Genomic DNA, 22,935 nt, shown 5'->3' with positions numbered 1-22,935 from the left:
ATGAAGCAAACTAACATCAATGATAAACTTGACAAAGAGAAAAGAGCACAAGCTTGTCAGTATATTGGCCGGCTATTTTATCTAGCTGGTATACCATTCAATGTTGCTCACTTAGATGAATTTAAATGGGCAGTTGAAGTTATTGGACAGTATGGTCCAAATATGAAGCCTTCTAGTTACCATGAGTTAAGAGTTCCAATTCTCAAAAAGGAGGTGGCTTACACAAATGAGTTATTGAGTGATCACAAGCAAGATTGGGAGAAATATGGATGTTCTATTACGTTTGATGGGTGGACTAGTAGAACCAATAGGACCTTGATTAACTTTTTCATGAATTGCCCATCTGGAACCATGTTTGTGAAGTCAATTGATGCATCATTTTTTATGAAAATTGGGGAAAAAACATTTGAATTACTTGATGCATTTGTAGAACAGATTGGGGAGGCTAATGTAGTTCAAGTAGTATTGGATAATGGATCTAATTATGTGTTGGCTGGGAAGTTGTTGGAAGCAAAAAGGCCAAATTTGTATTGGACTCCATGTGCTACACACTGCATTGACCTTATATTGGAGGACGTTGGGAAAATTCCTAGAATTGCAAAAACTTTGGAAAGGGCCATTCAATTGACTAGATATATCTACAATCATGGGGGTGTCTTACATATGATGAGAGAATACACAAAACAAAGAGAGCTGGTTAGGGCTGGGAAAACTAGGTTTTGCACTTCATATTTTGCAATAAAATCTATTTGTAAGCAAAAGCATAACCTAAGGGCCATGTTTACTTTTGAGGAGTGGGTTCGTAGTAGATGGGCAAAGGAAGCAAATGCTAAACAAGTAGTAGAAACAATTTTGATGTCTATTTTTTGGAATACTATAGTTTACATTCTTAAAGTTATGGGCCCTCTTGTTCGGGTTCTTTGCCTTGTTGATAATGAGATAAAACCAGCTATGGGTTACATATATGAGGCAGTGGATAGGGCCAAAGAAGCTATTATAAAAACTTTTAATGAGAATGAAGAAAGGTATTCAAATATTTTTAAAATCATTGATAAGAGATGGGAATGTCAATTACATCGGCCTTTGCATGCAGCAGGTCATTTCTTGAATCTTGAGTACTTCTATTTTGATAATAACATAGCAACAGATCATGAAATTACAGCAGGATTGTGTACTTGTATACAAAGACTAGTTCCTAGTGCTGAAATTCAGGACAAGATCATGGCTGAGCTACCCATTTATAAGAAAGCTGAAGGACTCTTTGGCATTGAATTGACTAAAATATCAAGAAAGACAACGGCTCCAGGTAAGAAAGCATTTATATCTAACTTATAATGACTAGAACAGTGGCACTTTTTACCAAAAAAAAAAAAAAAAAAAAATGACTTCTATGATATATGATATATCATTAGTCATACTTATTTTTTTAACATAGCTGAATGGTGGAGTTTGTATGGGAGCTCAACTCTGAATTTGCAACAGTTAGTTATAAGAATCTTGAGCTTGACTTGTAATGCATGTGGTTGTGAGCGCAACTGGAGTGTGTTTGAGCAGGTGAGTTTTGAAGTATAATAAATAGATTTTATCATTTAATGAGCTACTTTATTTCATAGAAAATTCCAATGGTTTAATTATTCACTATATTCTAATACTTAGTTTTCATAAATGGTTGTAGATTCACACAAAAAGAAGGAATAGACTTGCACAAAAACGACTAAATGATCTGGTCTTTGGGAAGTATAATCAAAAGATGAAGGCACGATATGATAAGCGTGATGTTATTGATCCCATCTCCTTAGATGATATAGATGAAAGTAATGAATGGTTGTTGGGGGAAATGGGTGCTAAACCATTTATGAATGTTGAAGATGAGTTGGTTTTTGATGATGATGATGATGACGGTTTAACATGGGGTGTAGTGGCAAGAGCTGCTGGTGTTGGAGAACCAAGGAAGAATACTAGATTTGAAACAAAATCAAGGGCATGCACAAAGGCCTCAACGTCACAACCAAATATTGAAGAGAAGATGCTGATTCTGATGAGACCGAGGAAGTGAATGTTGATGGTTATAAATCTGGTTCAAGTGGCTTTGAAAGTGATGGAAACTTGAGTGAAGACTTTGATGATGACCTTTAGATTAAAAATAACAACCAATTTCAGGCTATTAAATAGGCTAATAGGCAGAATGTTCAATTTTCAATGTTTTGTTAGGAGTTTTCTTCTTTCTAATATGAAGTTATGAACAATATTTTGGTTTAATATTCAGATTTTGTTGATATTTGGATGGAGACTAATTTTTAAATGGTGATTTATGTTTATATTCAGACTTAGTTGATATTTGATAATTATCTAGACTTAGTTGACTGTTGATATTTGGATGGAGACTAATTTTTTAGAATTTGGCACCACGCTTCACTCGGGCCAGTGCCTTTTTGGCGCCTCGTCGCTTGGGGTGATACAAGGCCTTGGTGCCTTAAGGGCGCCTTTTGCCTTTGACTACCTTGCACAAATTACAAAAAGTTTTTAGTTCCGTTAGTTCTTTCCACCCAGTTCTCGCATCATTGCCACCATCCTTCGATTTCCCCATACCCATTTGTGCTACAACTTCCTCCTATACTCATTGAGACATTTCAACAAACAATTCGTGTGCATATCATAATCGGTTATGCATGCCTATATGAAAAATGCAAAGTAAACTCACATAGTCCAAACACAACATAGGTAGGAAGAGAAACACACAAAATTACACGAAGGAGAGAGAAACCCACATGCTAGTGTCATGGAAAACACAAAAACCACACACAAACGTTGAACACAAAAAACCACAGATTGAAGCCTCATGAAAAACAATATAACCACAGACCAACAGATTAGAAAGTATGAGAAGTTAGACACAACTTACCCATGAATGCAAAGACCCACAGGGGCGGCAACGACGTCCTAAGCGGAGAGAAGGTGAGCTCGAGTGGAGGAAGAAAAGAGGGGATCGGGTACGTTTATTTCGTGTAATGGGTTTACAATTGCCGTGTTTCCTCTGTTTTGATGGTTTATTGGTTAGTGGGTAGGTGCAATTCATTGAAGAGGAAGAGGATGGAGCATTGAAAAAAATTGAAGACATCTCTGCCATGGTAGTTGAGAGAAAAGAAGAAACCTGGAGAATGCGAAAATAGCTGTTGGCCTAAACACACCATTTTGTGTTTTATTACTTTGCTTCTTCGTGGGTTATTGTGAGTGAATAGTACACGTACACAATAGCAACGCGTTTCCTTTCAAGGTTGTGTCCATGAACAAAACATGCACAACGTTAATGAAACGGTGCATTCAAGCTTTCATCCATGTGTTTCAGCTGGGAAGAGTTGCGTGTTTATTTCGTGGCAGTGTAGCGTGGGTCCTCGTGGTGAGTAAAACGTAAACGTTGAAACGTTGAGAAGAAACGTAATCCAAATGCTCACTTAATGCGTGCTTCACCTTCACTTTATTGGCAAAAGTCAGTCCTTTGCACAAATTCATCCCCTCTCTCAAAGTAGACATAAATGGTATTTCAATATTTGAAGGATTAACCATATTTTCCCAAGTATTTGCAAAAAATGATAAGGCAGGAGGTGTGTAGGCAAGGATTGTGTTCGTAATATTTTGAACACTAATAACATTATCTGCATTAGGTTCACTATCATCCAATGTCTTATCGTCATCAATTTCTCTCTCAAAGTCCCCAAAGTCCCCTCGTTCAATCCACTCTTCATACTCATCTCTATAGACAAAATCTTCACCATTAATGGCAGTCTCATCAACATAGTCATCATCATCATCATCGTCATCATTATCATCATCATCATCATCATCAGCATGAACATCATCATCCTCTACATGTGTAGAATACTCATATTGCTCATCCGAAACTGCAACTTGTAAACTTGTGGTTGTTTGTTGGATTTCCTCTATACCAACTTTTGCACGCGGCTCCAACTATATGTACAACTCAATACCATTTACTTCAGGTGTTCTCTCCAACTTGTCAAACATGATATTTACATGTTTGTTTGCTTCTATTGCCATATACTTGTAATTAATCCGGTGCTTTAGGACTTCATGTGGCATACGATAAATAATTTGTATGTTGTGCATAGCAGGATTTGCACACAATTCTTCCATAACTATCATCTTCAATTCATCAAGGGTCTTCAACCTACGATCAATTTGGGTATAATAATACTGTATACTCGGCCTTTTAAATGGCAATCCCTTGCTCGCATTGGCATTCTTGAGTGGACCACCGTGGTATAGGATTATATCAATTACAGTCATTGTGAACCTGTTAGAGTCAAGTTACTATATTAGTTAAAAAAACATTTTATCTAGTCAAACTACACAAAGTACAAATTCCAATTTATTTAAAGGGTATGAATTTGATTACACATTCATTACACATTTCATACCTAAATCCTTTTTCCATCATGCTAAGACTACCCATTTCATACCAAATACAAAAAAAAGCCAAAATCCTTGTAAAAGTATACAACATTTTATCTAATTACATACCTATAATATTTACATACCCATTTAATACCCAATTAAAAAAAAGAGCCATTTCATTACACATTCAAAGAACATGAACTACATACCCATTTCATTCCAAGGGAGTAAGTCACTCATTTCATTACATACTTATTTCATATCCATTCATTACAATTCATTCACTACCCATTTCATATCCAAAACAATGAATAAAGTCAAAAACCTTGTAAGATCATGATAAAAATAAGAGCTTAGAAATGATGAATAAAATTTTGATAACAAAAACCATGCTAATAAATACTCAAAAAATTAATACTAACAAAACAAAGTTCTATAATTCACAAAATTGGTATCTTAACTAAGTTATGTTAACTATCTACAAAATAAATAGTCAAACTCTTTAACCCACACCTAACAACAAATAATACCCAACTACGATGACAATCAAATCAAAAAACCCTTACTAGAGATATGAATTTGTTGAGAGGGAGGAGCAGTGAGAGAGGCAATGTGGTGAGTGAAAGTGAGAGGTAATGTGGTGTGAGAAGTGTGAGAGTTATGGGTGAGTGAGGCAGTGAGTTAGTGAGGGGTGTGAGGGTGGGTGTTATGGGTGAGAAAGTGAGGGCTAAGTTAGTGACTGATGTGTGTTTATAAAAATTTTGCCCAGCAAAACTCTAGTATATAAGACTCGAGATCTATATGTTATAAAAAGGTTTTTCCCGAAGCAAATCGAGTCTTAAAGACTCAGTTTTTGCTTTGTAGAAATCGAGTCTTTAAGACTCGAGATCTATGTGGTGCAATGTGTCCAACTCAACAAATGCAAAACGAGTCTTTAAGGCTCGAGTTTCAAAGAGACCTCAAATTTCTAAAACTCGAGTCTTAAAGTCTGTGTCTGCACCAGTGGTCATGTCATCGTCACAATCACTTATATCCATGTCGTCATCACTCAAACTAGTGTCCATGTCATCACCACAACCACCACTATCCATGTCATCATCGTCGGAGTTAAAATAAGCATCATCAAAATCATATTGCCAGAAAGGATCACTGGGGGAGACCATTAACCTATACCCTGAAAAAACCAAAGCATTAGAACCAAAGATATTGAAATATATAAACGGACAAATTAATATAAAGTACCAAGAGAATTGCAATAATGTTAGCTGAACTCACCTTACAACGTAAGTAACATGAACTAGATAAGAAATATTAAAAAATATATATATAATACTATAAAAAAACACCAAGTACACAACAAAGCCCACACACTAATTTAAGTAACACCATAATCACAAGCATAGTTCACAACACTTTAACATTACAATAAAACTACATTAAATAAAATTGTTCAACTGATAGGAAAGAGAAATAAAACAAAACGTTTTATATTGTCCAAGCACACACACATAAAGTCCTTAAATGATACTTAAAAACTAAACCAAGTGTTTTCTCAAAAAGAAAAAAAAACTAAACCAAGTGATTCACATAGAGTGTTACATAACAAAAGGTAGAACAAAAGCAATCCCCATTAGTTATCCGGCGGCTGAGCGTGGCGCTCCATAAACCTCTTCCTCCTTTGCTCGGGCATGCCCATGAACAACACTCTTTTCTCCTTCTTTTGGAGAGCCTCGACGACATTAAGGTAGGTGTCATCATCAAGATCAGTATACTGATTCAGCACTTCTAAAGCTCTCCCAAGTGAGCAAGGATCGCCACCACTGGCAGATTGTGCAACATGATCAGAGCTACCAAACGACTTTCCCTTTTTTTTGGAAAACCTTTCCCTTGCCAAGGCAGTGTACTCTTGTAGAGCCATGGTCATCTCACTAGCCCTATCATTCTTCTTAGCAACCTTTTTCCCCTTGGTACTAGGCTCTTGCATGGGACGTTTGTCCGCGTGTTGGGTTTGCTCATCAACAGTGGGATCGTCTTGGGTTACGCCCTCCATGTTGGGATTGTAGCAATCATCATCATCCAACTGGGTACGATGTGCCTCACGTTCCTCATTGGCAAGTTCCTCTTCCAGGACACGCTCTTCATCACTATCTGGGCTGGCGTGTTTGAGGAAATTTGAAGGGAACCGGTTGCAGTATTAGGGGCAAAAAGTTGCTTCAGCTTCTCATAATCAGGACACCTTTTCTTCCGTAATGCAGCTGCCTTATTATCCCCCTGAAATGACAATATATACATCAAAATCATGCTAATATGAAATAGAAAATTACAAACAGATATACAAAGAATTAGGATAGTAAATATAACATACCGCAATCACGTTAGCCCACACCTCATCAGAAGCCGTCACCGTTTGGGTTGTCTCATCCCACCCCAACCCGATATGCCTCAAAAGCTGGCCCCACTTTCTTTGTTTTTGCCTAAGCCTATTATGCTTGTCTTTCACTTGCTTAGGGGTGAAACCCTTCCCAGTTTGCTCATTTAGGGTTTTCGTAATTGATAACCAAACTTTGGCCTTAAAGACACCATGTTCCATGTTCCCCTTTTGTTGTTCATCGGCCATGAGGTTAATGAAAAGATGTTCAATGTGGGGAGGCCACTTTTTCTCCTCAACATCCTGTGTTTCTTGTGCCATCTAATACAAGTTTTCCAACACAATTGCATATGTTAATATTTGTATATTCATAGTTCTATGAATTGGCCACTAAAATGATTCATTTATAGAGTTGTTTGGGATTACCATTAAAAATAAAAAAACTACAATAGCATGTGATTATATGGAGGGGATTCATGAGGCAGGTTCAGGGTTGAGATTTTTTTTCCTTCTTTAATAATTAAATAATGCTTCATGTAGGAAAATTTAAAATTATATAAGGAACCAAAGCACACAGGCAGTGTACTAAGTAACCAGCAAGAAAAAGAAAAAATGAAGAAAAATATGATTTATAAAATTTTGAGACTGAATTATATAATTGTGGAGCTGAGTAACATATTATTTAAATCCTAGATTTTAAGTTAGGTTGTGTTTTCATGGAACAAGCACCTGAGCAATCTTGGGCTAGTTTTCACCCCTATCTGAATCTGGCAGCATTAACACACCATAAGGCTATATAAAATTCTTGTAAGCGGCAACATTGATTATCTTATTACCCGGCCCTTTAAATCAGTACAAACTAGTCTGCTATGGTCATACGTTGTTTTTTTTTTTTGGATAAAATGCATCTAATAAAAATAACAATGTATATAGCATTCTAGGCTTCCAATCACAAAATCTTCAAGAAAAATTTCACTTAAAACTAAATATAGTTTGAAAAAAACAAGCTGTGGCATTTAATCTAAATAACGGCTCATTCTATAATACTCCTGATTATTTCCTTTTTTTTTTTTTTTTTTTTTTTTCACTTACATGCTCTGTTTTGGACCTATGGTATTAGAGTAAGATAATACAAATTTTCCCTAAAAATCCATATGGGAAGAATTCAATCAACATGTCTCACAAGCCACAACCAACATCAGTAGAATAAATCAAAAACCCCTTTCACATCCAACGAAAAACCCAAACCAGAACCAGACCAAGGACATGGAAAATGGAGAGGGAGAGAGACAGATTTACTGCACCTGGGAGATAATGTCGCACCTGGGAAGGCGAGAGAGAAGTATGGACACGGTGACAGAGAGCTACACTTGCCGGTGAAGATTCCGGCCTGGTTCAGAGCTTCGATGAGGCGTTGTTCTTCAAACACGGACGATCTTCTCAGGCCTCGTTCAGTCTTCGAACACAGACTGTGGTGCCATGGAGCTACCTCGCTGGGATGTGAGGATGGAAGTGAAAATGAGAGGGAAGTGAGAAGAGGGAAATTTTTTAGGAAAAAATTTTCGGACAAATGCAGAGTAACAGGGAAGAAGCTCCAACGGTCAGATAGATGGGACAAGTCACTGGTTGAATGGGCCCCACTGAGATAGCTTATTACAAAAGTGCCACTGAGTCATGGGTGATGAGTCTTGAAAACAAGGAAATTGTGTTTTCATTTTTGGTCTTCATCACTCAGTTTTTTGAGTGATTGGATGACCAAAACCGGGTGACCAGATATGAGTGATGGTATCCAAACAAAAATTTTTCTGTGGGTGCCACAAATTTTGGATGATGAGTGATGAAAACACAATCATATCACTCAAAACTCTCTCATCCAAACAACCCATTAACCTTTGAGTTAACTTACTAGGTAGGACCCTTATACTAGTCCCCAAATTCCATCTTGCATTTTTCAAAATATTGTAAAGAACGGTATGTCCATAATAACAGAGGATATGACACGTGAGCATTGAAGTGGCAAACCAGTAACCGGAAAACTCTAAAACCCTAACAATAACCCCTGCCGCATTAAACAACAACAACAACAACAGAGTTCTCTCTCTCTCTCTCGCAAAAAAATGGGAATACCTTCATTTTACAGATGGCTTTTGGACAGGTACCCGCGGACGGTGGTGGACGCCATCGAAGAAGAACCGCCGGACGCCACAAAGCCGAACCCAAACGGCAAGGAATTCGACAACCTCTATCTCGACATGAACGGCATCGTCCATCCCTGCTTCCACCCGGAAGGCCTGCCGCCTCCCAAAAGCTACGACGACATCTTCGCCGCCGTCTTCAGCTACATCGACCGCGTCTTCTCCATCGTCAGGCCCCGCAAACTCCTCTTCCTAGCAATCGGTCACCACTCACAACTCAACCCCCTATTATAACTGATTTAATATCTGAATTTGGGTAGTTAGTTAGTTAGTTAGTATTGCAGCATGAAAACACAATTTTGTAGCAGTTTCAATAAAGCTCAATGTGCTGCCATTTCAAAAAAAAAGAAAAAAAAAGGCAAAGTCGAATGTTTAAAATCGTTCTTTTTCTCCATGAAATCGGGTTGCCAAAGGGATTTTTTTTTTTAATAATAGTATTGATAATTCGATAGTTGGGGGTGGGGTGATTTATATAACTTGTGTGATTATTATATGCAGATGGTGTAGCGCCGCGAGCTAAGATGAATCAGCAACGTTCTAGGCGTTTTCGGGCAGCTAAGGATGCAGCTGCTGAAGTGAGTTTCTTCATAATTGATAATTAATTTTTACATATGTTGCCATTTTTTTTGTTAGTTATTTTCTTTATTTAATGGGCAAAAGTTAGTTACAGTTCCCCAATTAAATTCAAATACATTGTTGCATTGATCAACGAAGCACAAACAATGTTTTTTTTTTTTTTTTTCCAAGCAGAATTAAATTCAATAAAGCTATTGATTTTAACCTTTTTATACTATTTTATACCTATGAAATTTCATTAAAAAAAAAAAAAAACTATTAGGCTGCTTCAAGAGAGAAGACATTTGAATCAGAAGAAGAAAAGGCAGCGTATTTGGAGCAGTGTAAGAAGATGGACTCAAATGTGATCACACCCGGAACTGAATTCATGGCATTGTTGTCATTGGCTCTTTGTTATTATATACATTTGCGGATGAATAAAGATCCTGGGTGGCGGGGAGTTAAGGTAAACGGGGGAGTGTATCGGAATGGTCTTTTACTCTTTTTGTTTCTCTATCTGTTTCTGTACTAACTTGCGCGTACATGAGTATTTATAGGTCATTCTTTCTGATGCCAATGTTCCCGGTGAAGGGGAGCATAAGATAATGTCTTACATTCGATTACAAAGAAATCTTCCGGGATATGATGTAAACACCAGGCATTGTCTGTATGGATTGGTAAAGCTGTTGCTTATTAATGTCCATATGTATTTGAGTTTTAATGTAGATGGCATGTGGGTCTTGTAATATGCGACTGATGTTATGTTTTGTTTTTAGGATGCGGATCTTATCATGCTTGCACTAGCTACCCACGAATTGCATTTCTTTATTCTGAGAGAGGTTTGTGTTTTCAGGGATATGTTCTGGGCTTATTTGCTGAGAATCTATTTGCTCTTTTCAGTCAGCTTATAAGAAAACCATGGTCTGCATCTTATTTTTTAGTTTTGTGACATAGGATGTCCGTGGAGCAAGATCAAATGATAAACATCAGCAAGAAAATATGAAAAAGTCAAAGGAAATGGAAGTGGAGGGCGAAAATCTTGAAGGTTTTATCTCAAGGCAGAAATTTCAGGTTTTTTTTTTCTCGGTCTCTTCATGTTGTGTCATTCCTTTTTGTTTTTTTGTGGTTTCCCTTGTTCACATGCTTGTTTGTTGTTTGAACAATAAACCTGATGCATTACTGTTCCAGTGTGTGTGTATAACGCCCTTGCTTGCCCCTCAATATTTATTTATTTATTTTATGTTGTTTGTGGAAATTCATGGCCATGGCCATGGCCATGAGAATGTGTGGATTCTAGTTGATTCGTACACCATGAATTTTTGATATCTACTTTTGTTTGGGTAAAAACTTAATTGGATCTGCACGTGTCATATACAAATATACAGGTTGATATTTAAAATGTGACAGTTTAGGTTGTTCCATCCACATCAAGATCATCATTTTGAGGTTGAATTGCCAATTATTGCCGCTGCATGATGTTGATGATCGATGTTGTGCTTTGATTTTAAAATGTTTATATTTAACATTTTCTTCTCTGGTATTTTGTTACAGTTTCTCAACATATTGATTCTCAGGGAGTATTTACAACTTGACATGACCATCCGGGCAAAAAAGAAGTCCTCAAAAAAGAAGTCCATATTTACCAAAAAAGGGAAGAAGAAGTTGAAATTAGAACGCTTGATTGATGATTTTGTCTTCATGTGCTTGTTTGTTGGAAATGACTTTCTTCCCCACATTCCTTCATTGGAAATATCTGAGGTTGGGCACTTGAGATTCTTATACTTTTATATTAATAAATTGTTGGACGTACTAGTTGAGTTCTTAATATTCGTTTCTCCAGTTGAATCCTGATATGCAGATATTTTTATTCTCCTGTAAGTGACTGGTTTCTTAAGATGCTTATCTACAAGATATTATCTACCTATATATAACATATAGTTTATCTGTTTCTGTTTACTTTTGAGGATATGGTCTTTTCAGAGGTGGACCATGGCTGTGATCAGAAGTAATAGCAAGCTAGATTATTTTTCCTGTTGGCTATCTAGAGTTCTTTCACCTACTAATAAGTAATAATAACAAGAAAAAAAGAGTTCTTTCACCTACTCCAACTCAGATAAAGATTAAATCTATGGATTTAGTAGAGAAATCCGCTTGTACAGATGATTTGTGATGATTATTTTGTTGGAAACCTTACTCTTTCCCCTCTTATTTTGGTAATTTTGTTTGACACTTTTTACTTTTATGTCATGTCAGAAAGTGAAACTTGTGCTTAAGTCTAATTTGTGGGGTAGTTTATTGGACACCTTGGTGTATCAAGATTCCAAAAAAGGAGACAGTCTGTGTGTGGACAGCCACATGGGAAAATTATTGACGTGATAATTTTATTAGGAGGCATGTTATTGGTGGACTGGTGTTGCATTTGCAAATACATCTGCAAAACTGTGGGTCACTTGCTCTTACATTATGCCAATTGGGAAAATATGGGTTTTATATATTTATTTTTTGGTGGTGTATTGAGTGATGCCAGAAGAAGTGGTGGAGGTGCTATTTGGTTGGAATAATTGGTTTGGCAAACATTGTAGTTCTTTGGTATGGGCTATGGTTCCCCTATACCTAATGTGGGTAACATGAAGGGAGAGGAACCATTGCACATTCAATAGTGTGGAGGTCTCATTTAATGAGTTAAAATCCTTTTTCTTTAGAAATTCATTCAGTGGTCTTGCACTCTTGGGTGAAGTAAATGAATTCATTTGTTGAGTTCTTAGATGTAGTCTTTCTGAATGTAAATATTGTTGAGTATACATCCTTTGCGTACAAACCTTCTTCCTTTTCAAACTATTAAGAGTATTCATAATGCGACTAGTCATATATTTGTACATGACCTAGACCTACTTTGCATAATTCTGCTTGTTGGTTGTAACTGATTCTTACATGTTTTATATTGTTTTTGCAGGGGGCTATCGATCTGCTCATGATGGTTTACAAAAAGGAATTTCGCAAAATGGGAGGTTACCTCACAGATTCTTTTAAGGTGAATAACTATATTTTTTTCTTACTTTATGTCATATGTCCAGTATCTGATAACCCCAGAACTTGACATGTTCATGCTTTAGCATTCACCCTTTGAAATCCTGCCCCTTTTATTTATTTATTTATATATTCCACTTGAAATTTCAGTTTTCTGTTAAACCTTTTTGGTATATTTTATGTCCTCATTGTGTTAGAAATCTCCAAGATTGAAGCGTTAGTATTATGATCCTTCTCTCCAGTAAGTTTATAATGCTTTCATTATCTCAATCAATCATCATACTAGGTGTCGCAGGTAGATTTGCACCCAAAATTTCTGCCTTGTCATGGCACTAAGTCCATCCTAATTAATCTCTGCCAAAATTTCAATTCACAAGAAAACTTTGAAACAATTTGTGTGAATCAAACTTGCACACCATAGACAGAAATTACAGGAGACTTCTCCCAAGATTTATTACTTTATTATAAATAAAGTACAGAGGACATTAAGGTTTCCTTTGCACAAGACACTCACTTGGGGTATGCCTTAGTCAAATTCAACCATTGAGGCTTACAAAAATATACAAATACACAGAATACACTGTTGTACCCATTTTCCTCACACATGCTTTTGACAACCCCAACAATTTTAAGAACTATGTAGGAAATAAGTGTCAATGGCAGATGAAAAGTAGACACTAGTTGTAAACCTCAGAAACTTCTTGACCCTTGGAATTGAGGAGATTTCCACAATGGGTAAGGTATGACAAGCATGGGGTGTCTTACGTGGATCAACTTGTAGGGAGGAAGTCAACAATAGCTATTTGGATGGCGTAAATCCTATGCGTCCAGTAGTAAAAAATTTGCTAAGAGAGTGGAAATGGGATGTAATTTGCTTACAGGAGATGAAGATGACTAATGTATCAAAAGAGATTGTAAGGAGTTCATTTATTTATTAAAATTTTTTTTTTGACAAGTAAGATAAGGAGTGTATAGGTGGAACTTTTTATAAGATTGTATTGCCCCCAACTATCGAATTATCAAAAACAATCTATAGCTATGGATAGCTTTTGGACCTATTTAATGACCTTGAATTACTAGATTTTCCATTAAAAGGGGGCTTGTGTACATGGGATAATAATCTGGATAAACGTAGACTTCTCTCTTGATGTTGTGAGAGAAATGTTACCCAGATTTTATATAGAGTTTGTTGCTATGATCAATATCAGGTCATGTTGCTGGATTGTGGTGACTTGCAAAGAGGTAAATTTTATCCAAATTTGAAAATATGTGGCTCCAAGTACCAGGCTTTGTTGATAGGTGCAAGATGGTGAAAAAAGCTATAGATTGATGAGCTCAACTAGTTTTGTCTTGGCCAGGAAACTTCACTAGCTGGTATGTGATCTAGAAATTTGGGAGGAGTTTTTTGGGATATTTAGGTAAAAAAAAAATGCTTTAGGTTGAAAGGAAGCAATGAAGATGCTAAGGGCCTGCTTGGTAGGAGATTTCAAGCATTGTTGTTCAAAATGATGTGAAAACTGTGGTTTAAAAAGTGTTGTGAAAACACGTCTTAAAGTATTCATAATGTAAAAAATGTGTTTGGTATTATGTTTCAAATAATATATTTAAAAATATGAAAAAACATAATTGTGTGTTTGGTATATGTATGCGCTTTTTTTTTTTTAATTTATTATTTGTTATTTTTATTTTTAAAGCTAACAAGTATAGTAAAAGTATTATTATTTTATTTGAAGAGAGAAAGTTCTCTCATGTGGTCTAATCAGGTGGGACCTACAATTTTTAACATATTTACAAAAGTACTATTAATCAATGTTATTTGAAAACTGAAAACTGGTAGGGGGAGTTCTCTAAATTCTGTGTTCAAAAACCCTAAAATGAGAAACGTAACTCATACACTCCTAAAAGGAATCCCCTACCAAACATGTTTTTTTTTTTTTTTTGGGCCCACAGTTTTTAGTGTTTAAACACTGAAAACTATTGTTTGAACTACCTTACCAAACAGACCCTAAATCTTAAATTCTAAACTCAAAGTGAGACTGCTTAGGTATCCTTGGGTGTTGTACCTTAAGAGTCCCTTATTAAATTCAAACATATGACCTTGGAAGTTGTAACTATAAACAATGAATTATATTGGCTTATGAGGCAATAACCCAAATGGTTGTGCTGCATTGACTTATAATAATTTACCTATATATAAAACAAAAGCATTGACTAATAAGATACATGGTTGAATTTAAGATCCTGATAAAATTGGACCACTTGAGCCCGCACAGCAGGTTCATCCTCATATAATACCCCATCCACCTCAACACTTCTAATATGATTAGCTCTTCTATGAGAATTTGCTAATCTATGAAAGAAGTGTGTATTTGTTATCTCCTTCCTTCACATGCAGAGCACGGGACTTTTGTCTCCAAAAAGTTTCTTCCATGGAAGTTAAAACTTCAATCTCACCTTCAACTTGAGTACGACGAGCTTGATCCTCATGCCAAAAGGCCTAGAATATCTTCTTTGGCATACAAACCCAATAATTCAGACAACAAACTCTTCTTCTTAAAAAGCCAAATCACCAAAAACCTCCTTATTCCACTTTTTTAGGTCTTTTGAGCCAAAACAAAGCTAGGTGATCCCATAAAACAATAATTGATCCACCACTGTTGAACCTTCTCAACAAAACCCTCAACCTTTAACCACATGTTCTTAAACTTAAAAGCATCGCGCCCCCTCCCCACAACACTGGATTCCACCAAAATCACACAATGATCAGAAATAACACGAAAGCATCCTTTGGGACACATTTCCAAATTGATCCTTCCAATCAGCAGAGACCAACGTCCTGTCAATGCGGGACCTAGACTTCAGTTCGGAATCCCTAAACCAAGTGAAAGAAGCCCCCTTTAATGGTAAGTCCACTAGGAAATTATTCTCTATGAAATCTGAAAAAGCAAACATGGCTGGGCTGAAAGAGTCACAGCCAAGTCTCTCGCAAGGACATCTAATAATGTTGAAATTACCAAATAGAAACCAGGGGTTGTTCCAACGAGTACGCACCGTTGATAACTCCTCCCACAAATCGGCCCTATGAAGGTCTGCGATTGGACCATAAATGCCAGTAAAAACCCATTCAAAACCATCCAAAACACCCCTAAAAAGAACACTAACCGAAAACTGACCAACCAACACATCAATTTTCTCGACGACCCCCCCCCCCCCCCCCCCAGATGATTGAACCGCATCCAAAACAGCCCAATCATTGAAGGACTACCCGATAAGCTTCGCAAGACAGCAAAGTTAATCAAAGAAAGCTTAGTTTCCTAGAGACAAACAATATCACATCTCCATTCCTTAAGGAGATTCTTACAAACCTCTCTCTTTCGGGGATTATTCAACCCCCTGACATTCCAAGAAAGAAGTCTTAAAGTCATTTATAATTGCCAATAGCCCCTAAACTGTTCGACGATACTCTATAATGAGAAGAGGACCCATCGTAATTTACTGTGGAAACTAGACCCCGAAGTTCTCTAAGGCCTTTTAGACCAGGTTTAATAGGTCTTCAACCACTCCCCTCATTAACAACCTCAAGACAATCTTGTTCAAGAAGACGAAATAAAGCCACACACTGAGCTTCATGTCGCACAATAGGAAAACCCACCATTTTGCAAAAACTTCTCATCATATTGGACACCCATATAGACTGTGCACCCTCCTCAACCCTGGTCAACACCATATCCTTCGCTGCCTTAGGATTCCACCGAGACAACGGTACACACTCCAAAGGGCCACACTCATGCACCCCACTACCAGATAGACCAGAAACCGCTCCACTTTGCTCCCGTGGGAGAAGCAGGTGCTTCGACCCCCCCATTAAGCGACCCATCAACAAGCTCCTTACCTATGTGTGGGACACCACCATCGTACACCTCGGTCTGGGACTCCGAAAAATCATCACCCACGTCCTCCGCAGACCAAGGGTCCCCCTCTCTACCCAAGTTAGCCAAGATAGAAAACCGATTAGAGTCAACCCACCGAGTACCTAGTGATGGAATTGACCTGGAGCCCAAAAACCATGATCCCCATGGTGTCGCGACTCCACCGCTGGATTCGAAGCTACGAAATCACCTTCCCTCGCTGGGTGCGAAGCCACTGGGTTGAAGACGATAGGCTCTGTAGCTTGATCAGGGATGGGAAAAGGCTGTTTGACTCCCTTCGGAACCTCGGGACTGACCAAGACCACCGATGACTCCATCGGAGGCCTTGAACTCTCACCCACCACATACACACTCTGATCTCTATGGATACTCACGCCCAAATCACCAGGATAAGAATCCTCTTTATGGGCCTTACTTATTGGGCTGGGTAAATGGGCTTTGCCTTTCACAACAACATAATTTAAACAACATAATTTAAAAAACCAGGCTCACTACTATTGGACTTATGAGAATTTTTTGGGTTCAACCAAGAAACCACATGTTTCCCTCCATTAGCTATAGATACCCTTAGCGCCATGTTGGTAGTAGTCAACTTAAATAAAGACTCACGTGTGGGTCTTCCATTCCTAGCAGTTACAGACACGCCAGAAGCTCCCTTCAGCACGTTATTACTTGAACCAACTTTAGTATTTTCAAAGTCCTTGTTTTTCCGTTGGTTACCATATTTGAAAGAATTATTCCCTCTATGTCCATCGACCTCCGTTGGACCACCACTAGCAGCTTCATTAGAAGTCCCCCCTTTCACCCAAACAGTGTTTGGACCTGATAGGAATCTCTCCAATTCTTTCGAGAACAAGCACCACCCAGACCGGTTTGAACTCGCAGGTACCATAACACAACCATGGTGAGCTCCACCATAATATACAGCTATCTCCACAAAAATTCCAGCCTTATTCGACCATCCCCGGAATTCAAACAACTTATTGTTCTCTCTATACCATTTGCACAATTCATCCGTTCTTGGAACCCAATCACAGATATTGGCAAAGCATGAGAGGATCCATGCCAATCCCTTATGACCCAACCAAACAGAACTTTTAAAATCCTGACGACTTTCGTGAACTGCATAAGAATCAGCCCGCCCATTGTCAAAAGAGAAGGAAAAGGTTTTGGGGTCAATGCGAAAAGAGCCAAAACTGCCCCCTTTGCCTTGAGGAGACGTTTTAAGAGCTAAGTTAGGGAGGGGCAAAATGCTTGTTAGGGATGTGAGTGATAAAGTGGTGGTTGGTCTAGGCAGAACAGGTGGGTGTAAGGGCCGGTCTAATGCAGGTGGGGTGGTCAGAGAAGGAGGATGAGGTGGACAAAAAGGGTGATATGGAATAAAACCAAAAGGTGATGGGAACGGTGAAGGAAAGAAACCAGGGAATAGAGGGGGTGGTTGGTTGAAAGGCAGAGGTAAAGAGGGGGACAGAGGAGGGAAAGGTGTTGGCTGAGTGATGGGGGTGGGGGGGGGGGAACTTAGGCATCGGTGAGGGTTCGCTTCTTTAAATCTATAAGATATTTATCTATTTTCAAACAATTATCTCTCATTCAATCCCTATAAACAAAATCTAAATGAAAATTCTGCACTAGAATCTGTGCGGTAAAGCACTCTCTTGATTTTTGAGGAAACTTCATTGATATGCTCCCTCCATAAAAGCTTCTCTTTCAAACTATATTCTAAGTATTTGGCTTTGGCATATCACATATGGCATATCACATGTGGGATATGCTCCCTCCATTCGTGGTTTTCATGTGAGACCAGTGAACTCTATCGGAGTTTGCATATCACATTTGCCTTTTGCAGACGATACTATTTTGTTTTGTGATGCTTCTAGATATCAGCTGTTGGCTATTAGACTGGCTTTGTCTTGCTTCCAAGCCTTTACTGGTTTAAATGTAAATGTGGGGAAGAGTGAGATTGTCCCGGTGGGGGAGGTTGGTAATATTGATGCTTTGGCTAATATTCTCAGTTGCAGGGTGGGTAGCCTGCCCATGAAATATTTGGGCATGCCTTTGGGCACCTCGTTCAAGATTGCATCCATTTGGAACCCCATTTTGGAGAAGATGGAGAAGAAGCTGTCTGGTTGGAAGTGTCTATATTTGTCTAAGGGTGGTAGACTTACTCTCTTGAAGAGTACCCTCTCTAGTCTTCCCACATACTTTCTTTCCTTATTTACCATCCTTGTAGCAGTGGCTGTTAGGTTGGAGCGTATTTAGAGGAAATTTTTGTGGGGGTCTTCGGAGGAGTGTTTTAAACATTCTTTAGTGGCTTGGGAGAAGGTGTGTTCACCTCTAGTGATGGGTGGGTTGGGGGTTAGGAAGTTAGGTCACTTCAACCAAGCTCTATTAGGGAAATGGTTATGGAGGTTTAGCTGAGAAGGAATTAGACTTTGGCGGAGGGTTATTGCCACCAAATATGGCGAGAGCCAAGGGGGGTGGACTACTAAAGATTGTAGAAGGGCACACGGGTGTGGCCTTTGGCATAGTATTAATGTCGGTTGGGAGAGGTTCTCCAAATACTTGGCTTTTGTGGTGGGTGATGGTTCCTGCATTTGTTTTTGGCATGATAGGTGGGTAGGAGATATCTCTCTTAAAATGCTCTATCCTCAGTTATATGCGTGTTCTAGTGACAAGGAAGCCTGTATTTCTGACTTGTTGGATCATCAGGAGGATGGGAGTAGTAGATGTTGGAATGTGAGATTTTTTAGGAATTCTCATGAGAGGGAATTTGAGGCTGTCTTCTCTTTCCTAGATCTCATTCAGGCTCGGATCCCTAGAGGTATTGGGTGTGATAGACCCCATTGGTGCCTTAATGGGAATGGTAAGTTTGATACTCGGCTTCTATCATAAGATCAGGGGTACATCTCCTTCTTGCTTCCCATGGAAGGGGATTTGGAAAGTCAAGGTGCCTAAGAGGGTGGCTTTCTTCTTGTGGACCGCAGCCCATGGTTGGATTCTTACCCTGGATAATTTAATACTTCGGGGCCTCCCTTTGGCGAATAGGTGCTGGATGTGCTGTTGTTCTGCGGAATCTGTGGACCATCTTCTCATTCACTATCTTGTAGCTTATTCTTTGTGGGTGCATATGTTACAAGCTTTTGGGATTCAATGGGTCATGCCAGGTACTGTGGAGAGTTTGGTGTCTTGTTGGAGGAATAGGATGGGGAAATCTGCTTCGGACATATGGAATATGGTTTCTGGTTGTTTGATGTGGGTTGTTTGGTTGGAAAGAAACCGGCGCTCATTTGAGACTTTGGAGAGAACGCTTGATCAGTTACAAGCGCTCAGTCAAATTACTCTTTTTGAATGGGCTAAGTGCTGGGGTTCTTCAAACCGTTCTTCTACTTTGGAGTTCTTTTCTACCCTTAGAAGTGCCACTTAAGTTGCCTTTCTTTTTCTTTTTTCTGTTGTTTTTGTTTGCTGTTTTTTGTGTTCACTATCATGAACACCTGTAATGGCTGTGTGCGTTTTTTCATGTTGAATAAAAGTCTTATTACTTATCAAAAAAAAAAAAAAAAAAAAATTAAGGAACCTAAGGTACAACATCCAAGGAATTGTATCTTAGTTTTGCCCCTGAACTTAAATGGTAAGGGAACTGCTTACAAGATTCTCTTTTTTAATGATATGTAACTGCCTACAAGATTCTTGAGAGGCTAATTATGTTATGCTCAAAGCAAGCCTATGAACCTAGCCTTTCCTTTTTACTGCAAATCTCATCAATTTTAGCACTTCAAGCTCACTAGAAGTCACTTTTTGTCTCTCATCTTATTAAAAGGATTTGGAACATATATATTATAAATAATCTGGAAGAAAACAAAATAAAGTGAATACAGAAATAAAACTATAGAAGTAACAATTAAGGAATGACATCATTCTAACTAATGTTGATATCATATTCTTTGTTGGCTAGTAGGCTAGTTGAGCCTTGGTAGGCTTGTTGATGTTCTTGCACCACTTTATAAGGTGATAGCTTATAATCTCCTTACAGCTGTTCAAACGTGCAGCAGAAAGTGCAATAAATATTTAGTTATACAATCTGTCTTTGCTTCTGGCAGCATGTTCCTTTTATCTCTCTCTCTCTCTCTCTCTCTCTCTGAAAATTTGCATATAATTAGTGTTCCATCTCCACTTTCCAGCTTATTGATTTTTTTTCATCCCATTTTTCATTAATAGGTAAACTTGAAACGTGTGGAGCACTTTGTCCAGGTTTTGGCATCTCATGAATGTGCAATTTTTAGAAGACGACGCCAGGTATCTGTTTGAGATGCTTCATATGATGAACATGTATTTGTATATAATATTTTATGCTACCTTCCTTCATTGCAGTGACGTTTGATGAGCAATAAAATTTTTCTTGCAATCAAAACAACAGACCCAAGTACACAGCAAATGTACTATGGGTGCAATACATTTAAGATCGCAAAAAACAATGATCAAACAAAATAGGAAGAGAAGAAAAAGAAAAAAATTGTAAAGCTAAGCTCCACTCGAGCAGAGAAAGAAAGAAGAAAGACTTAATCTCTAGAATAGAATGTTTGCATCCCCCAAAACATCTAGCATTCCATTCTTGCCAGTTACACCACATAATGCAATGTGGCACAAAAACCCACAAAGCTATATTGCGATGCTGACTGGAATTTCCTTGCCAAGAAGCAAACAACTCAAAGACCTTTTGTGGCATAACCCAGTGAATACCAAACAAGCTAAACACCATTGTCCACAACTTATGCTATAGGACAATGAAGAAGAAGGCGATCCATGGATTCCCCACACCGTTTGCAGATACAACATCAGTCTATCACAATAATTTTCCGCTTCCGAAGATTATCTATAGTTAAGATCTTCTCCCTCAATTGTCTTTCCTTGGAAAGGTATATGGAGTTAAGGTCTCTAGATGTGTTTCTTTCTTTGTTTGGTGTGTAGCTTGGAATAAGATCCTAACAGGTGATAATCTAAGATTGAGGGGCTTGGATTTTGTGGATTGGTGCATTATGTGTCGCTGCTGTGGGGAGACGGTGGACCACTTACTTCTTCATTGCGAGATGGCGGTTCGGTTATAGAGCTTTGCTTTTATAACTTTTGGAGTATTGTGGGTCATACCTAGATTGATTCTAGATATGCTTTTTGGCTGGTGGAATTGGTTAGGGAAGCATTCATCTCAGATCTAGAATTTAGTTCCGTTGTGCATACTATGGTGTCTTTGGAAGGAACGAAATCGACGGACTTTTGCGGATTTGGATAGTTTCAGTGATCAAATACTTGCATCTTTTAGCGGAACTCTTTTTGATTGGTCTCGGGCTTGGAGACTCACGACTAGTGATTCTCTACCCTCTTTTCTTAGCTCTCTTTCTCTTTTGTAATTCTTTTGTTGTTTGGTTTTCTTTTTTTTTTTATTTATTTATTTTTTTTCCCTGTTTTCTTTTTTCCTTCTTGTATTTCTCTGGTTTGCTTTGTGCTGTTTATGCATAGAGTAGCCTTTCGTATATATATCATTCTTACTTATAAAAAAAAAGATCTTACCCAAGGCAGCAGACCATGGAAAGAATGTCACTTGAGAAGGGAACTTCTCTTGCCACACCATTTTCCAAGGAAATGATATGGCATTAGCAAGGGATAGGGAATGATAATATCCGCGAACCTCAAAACCTCTAGTCTTAGTGGGCTTCCAACAAATTTGGTTTAATCCATTGCCCCGCACAAACGTTGAATAAATTATGTCCATAAAAAAGGCTAAAGATTCTGATTCCCAATCTTGCATTGGACGAAAAAATTGAATATCCTAGTGAAGCCTACCATCAGAGAAAACCATAACATTTGCTACTGCGGACTCTTTAGACTGACTAATGCTGTAAAATTACAGAAAGGCCTCCTTGAGGGGACAGTCCCCACACCGCTCAACTTGCCAGAGGTTCACTCTAGTACCATCTCCCACATCAAACCGAATGAATTTGGAAAAAGCTAACCTACCTCTCCTAATTAATTTCCAAAGAGAAACACCATAAGGGTTTGATACATCTTTAGTACACCAACCCCCCATTCACTCTCGTATTTTGCCTGAATAACCCTCGCCCAAAGAGCATCTCTTTCAGTCCCATTTCCCTACAACCATTCACCAAGCAAGGCTTGGTGAAATCTTCTCACACACCAAAATCCTAACCCACCACTCTGCATTGGTTCGCAAATTTGAGACCACTCCACTAAATGTGACTTAGATTCATAACCGATGCCTCTCTAAAGAAAATCTCTTTGTTGCTTCTCAATACAATTGGCCACCTTCACTGGAATAGGAAGGAGAGAGAGAAAATAAGTAGGCAAACTAGAAAGAGTACTCTTAATAAGAGTTACCTTGACTCCCTTGGATGGTACATTCTCTTCCAACTTGCTAATCTCCACTCCATCTTCTCTA

The 22,935-nt window shown here is 38.2% G+C and overlaps 3 protein-coding genes across 9 annotated transcripts in view; 2 read left to right on the top strand and 1 right to left on the bottom strand.

Annotated features, from left to right (window-relative positions):
- LOC126700916 (uncharacterized) lies at positions 1–2,056 on the top strand. The gene is made up of 3 exons (XM_050399080.1): positions 1–1,306; positions 1,436–1,554; positions 1,676–2,056. The coding sequence occupies exons 1-3, from the start codon at positions 1–3 to the stop codon at positions 2,054–2,056; spliced, it is 1,806 nt and encodes a 601-aa protein (XP_050255037.1).
- A 3,857-nt stretch (positions 2,057–5,913) lies between these two features.
- On the bottom strand, positions 5,914–7,098 carry LOC126699350 (uncharacterized). Its single transcript, XM_050397104.1, has 2 exons — positions 6,779–7,098; positions 5,914–6,684 (listed from the first exon to the last, which is right to left on the bottom strand). The coding sequence occupies exons 1-2, from the start codon at positions 7,028–7,030 to the stop codon at positions 6,451–6,453; spliced, it is 486 nt and encodes a 161-aa protein (XP_050253061.1). The 5' UTR covers positions 7,031–7,098; the 3' UTR covers positions 5,914–6,450.
- Positions 7,099–8,771: 1,673 nt separating this feature from the next.
- Positions 8,772–22,935, top strand: part of LOC126700240 (5'-3' exoribonuclease 4-like) — a 31,665-nt gene continuing 17,501 nt past the window's right edge. For 2 of the 7 annotated variants that reach the window (XM_050398280.1, XM_050398279.1), the window contains exons 1-9: positions 8,774–9,178; positions 9,475–9,551; positions 9,815–9,997; positions 10,089–10,208; positions 10,308–10,370; positions 10,486–10,602; positions 11,083–11,289; positions 12,485–12,562; positions 20,703–20,780. In XM_050398280.1, coding sequence (XP_050254237.1) covers positions 8,899–9,178; positions 9,475–9,551; positions 9,815–9,997; positions 10,089–10,208; positions 10,308–10,370; positions 10,486–10,602; positions 11,083–11,289; positions 12,485–12,562; positions 20,703–20,780 — 1,203 coding nt within the window. In that variant the 5' untranslated portion in view covers positions 8,774–8,898. Of the gene's footprint in view, positions 9,179–9,474; positions 9,552–9,814; positions 9,998–10,088; positions 10,209–10,307; positions 10,371–10,485; positions 10,603–11,082; positions 11,290–12,484; positions 12,563–20,702; positions 20,781–22,935 lie in introns of all 7 variants that reach the window. The other 5 variants (XM_050398278.1, XM_050398274.1, XM_050398275.1 and 2 more) reach the window with 3 other exon arrangements.

This window comes from Quercus robur, chromosome 9 (assembly GCF_932294415.1).
Source record: "Quercus robur chromosome 9, dhQueRobu3.1, whole genome shotgun sequence".
NCBI lineage: Eukaryota > Viridiplantae > Streptophyta > Magnoliopsida > Fagales > Fagaceae > Quercus > Quercus robur.
The sequence above is the reverse complement of the archived record's forward strand: the minus strand, read 5'-3'. Positions and strand labels throughout refer to the sequence as shown.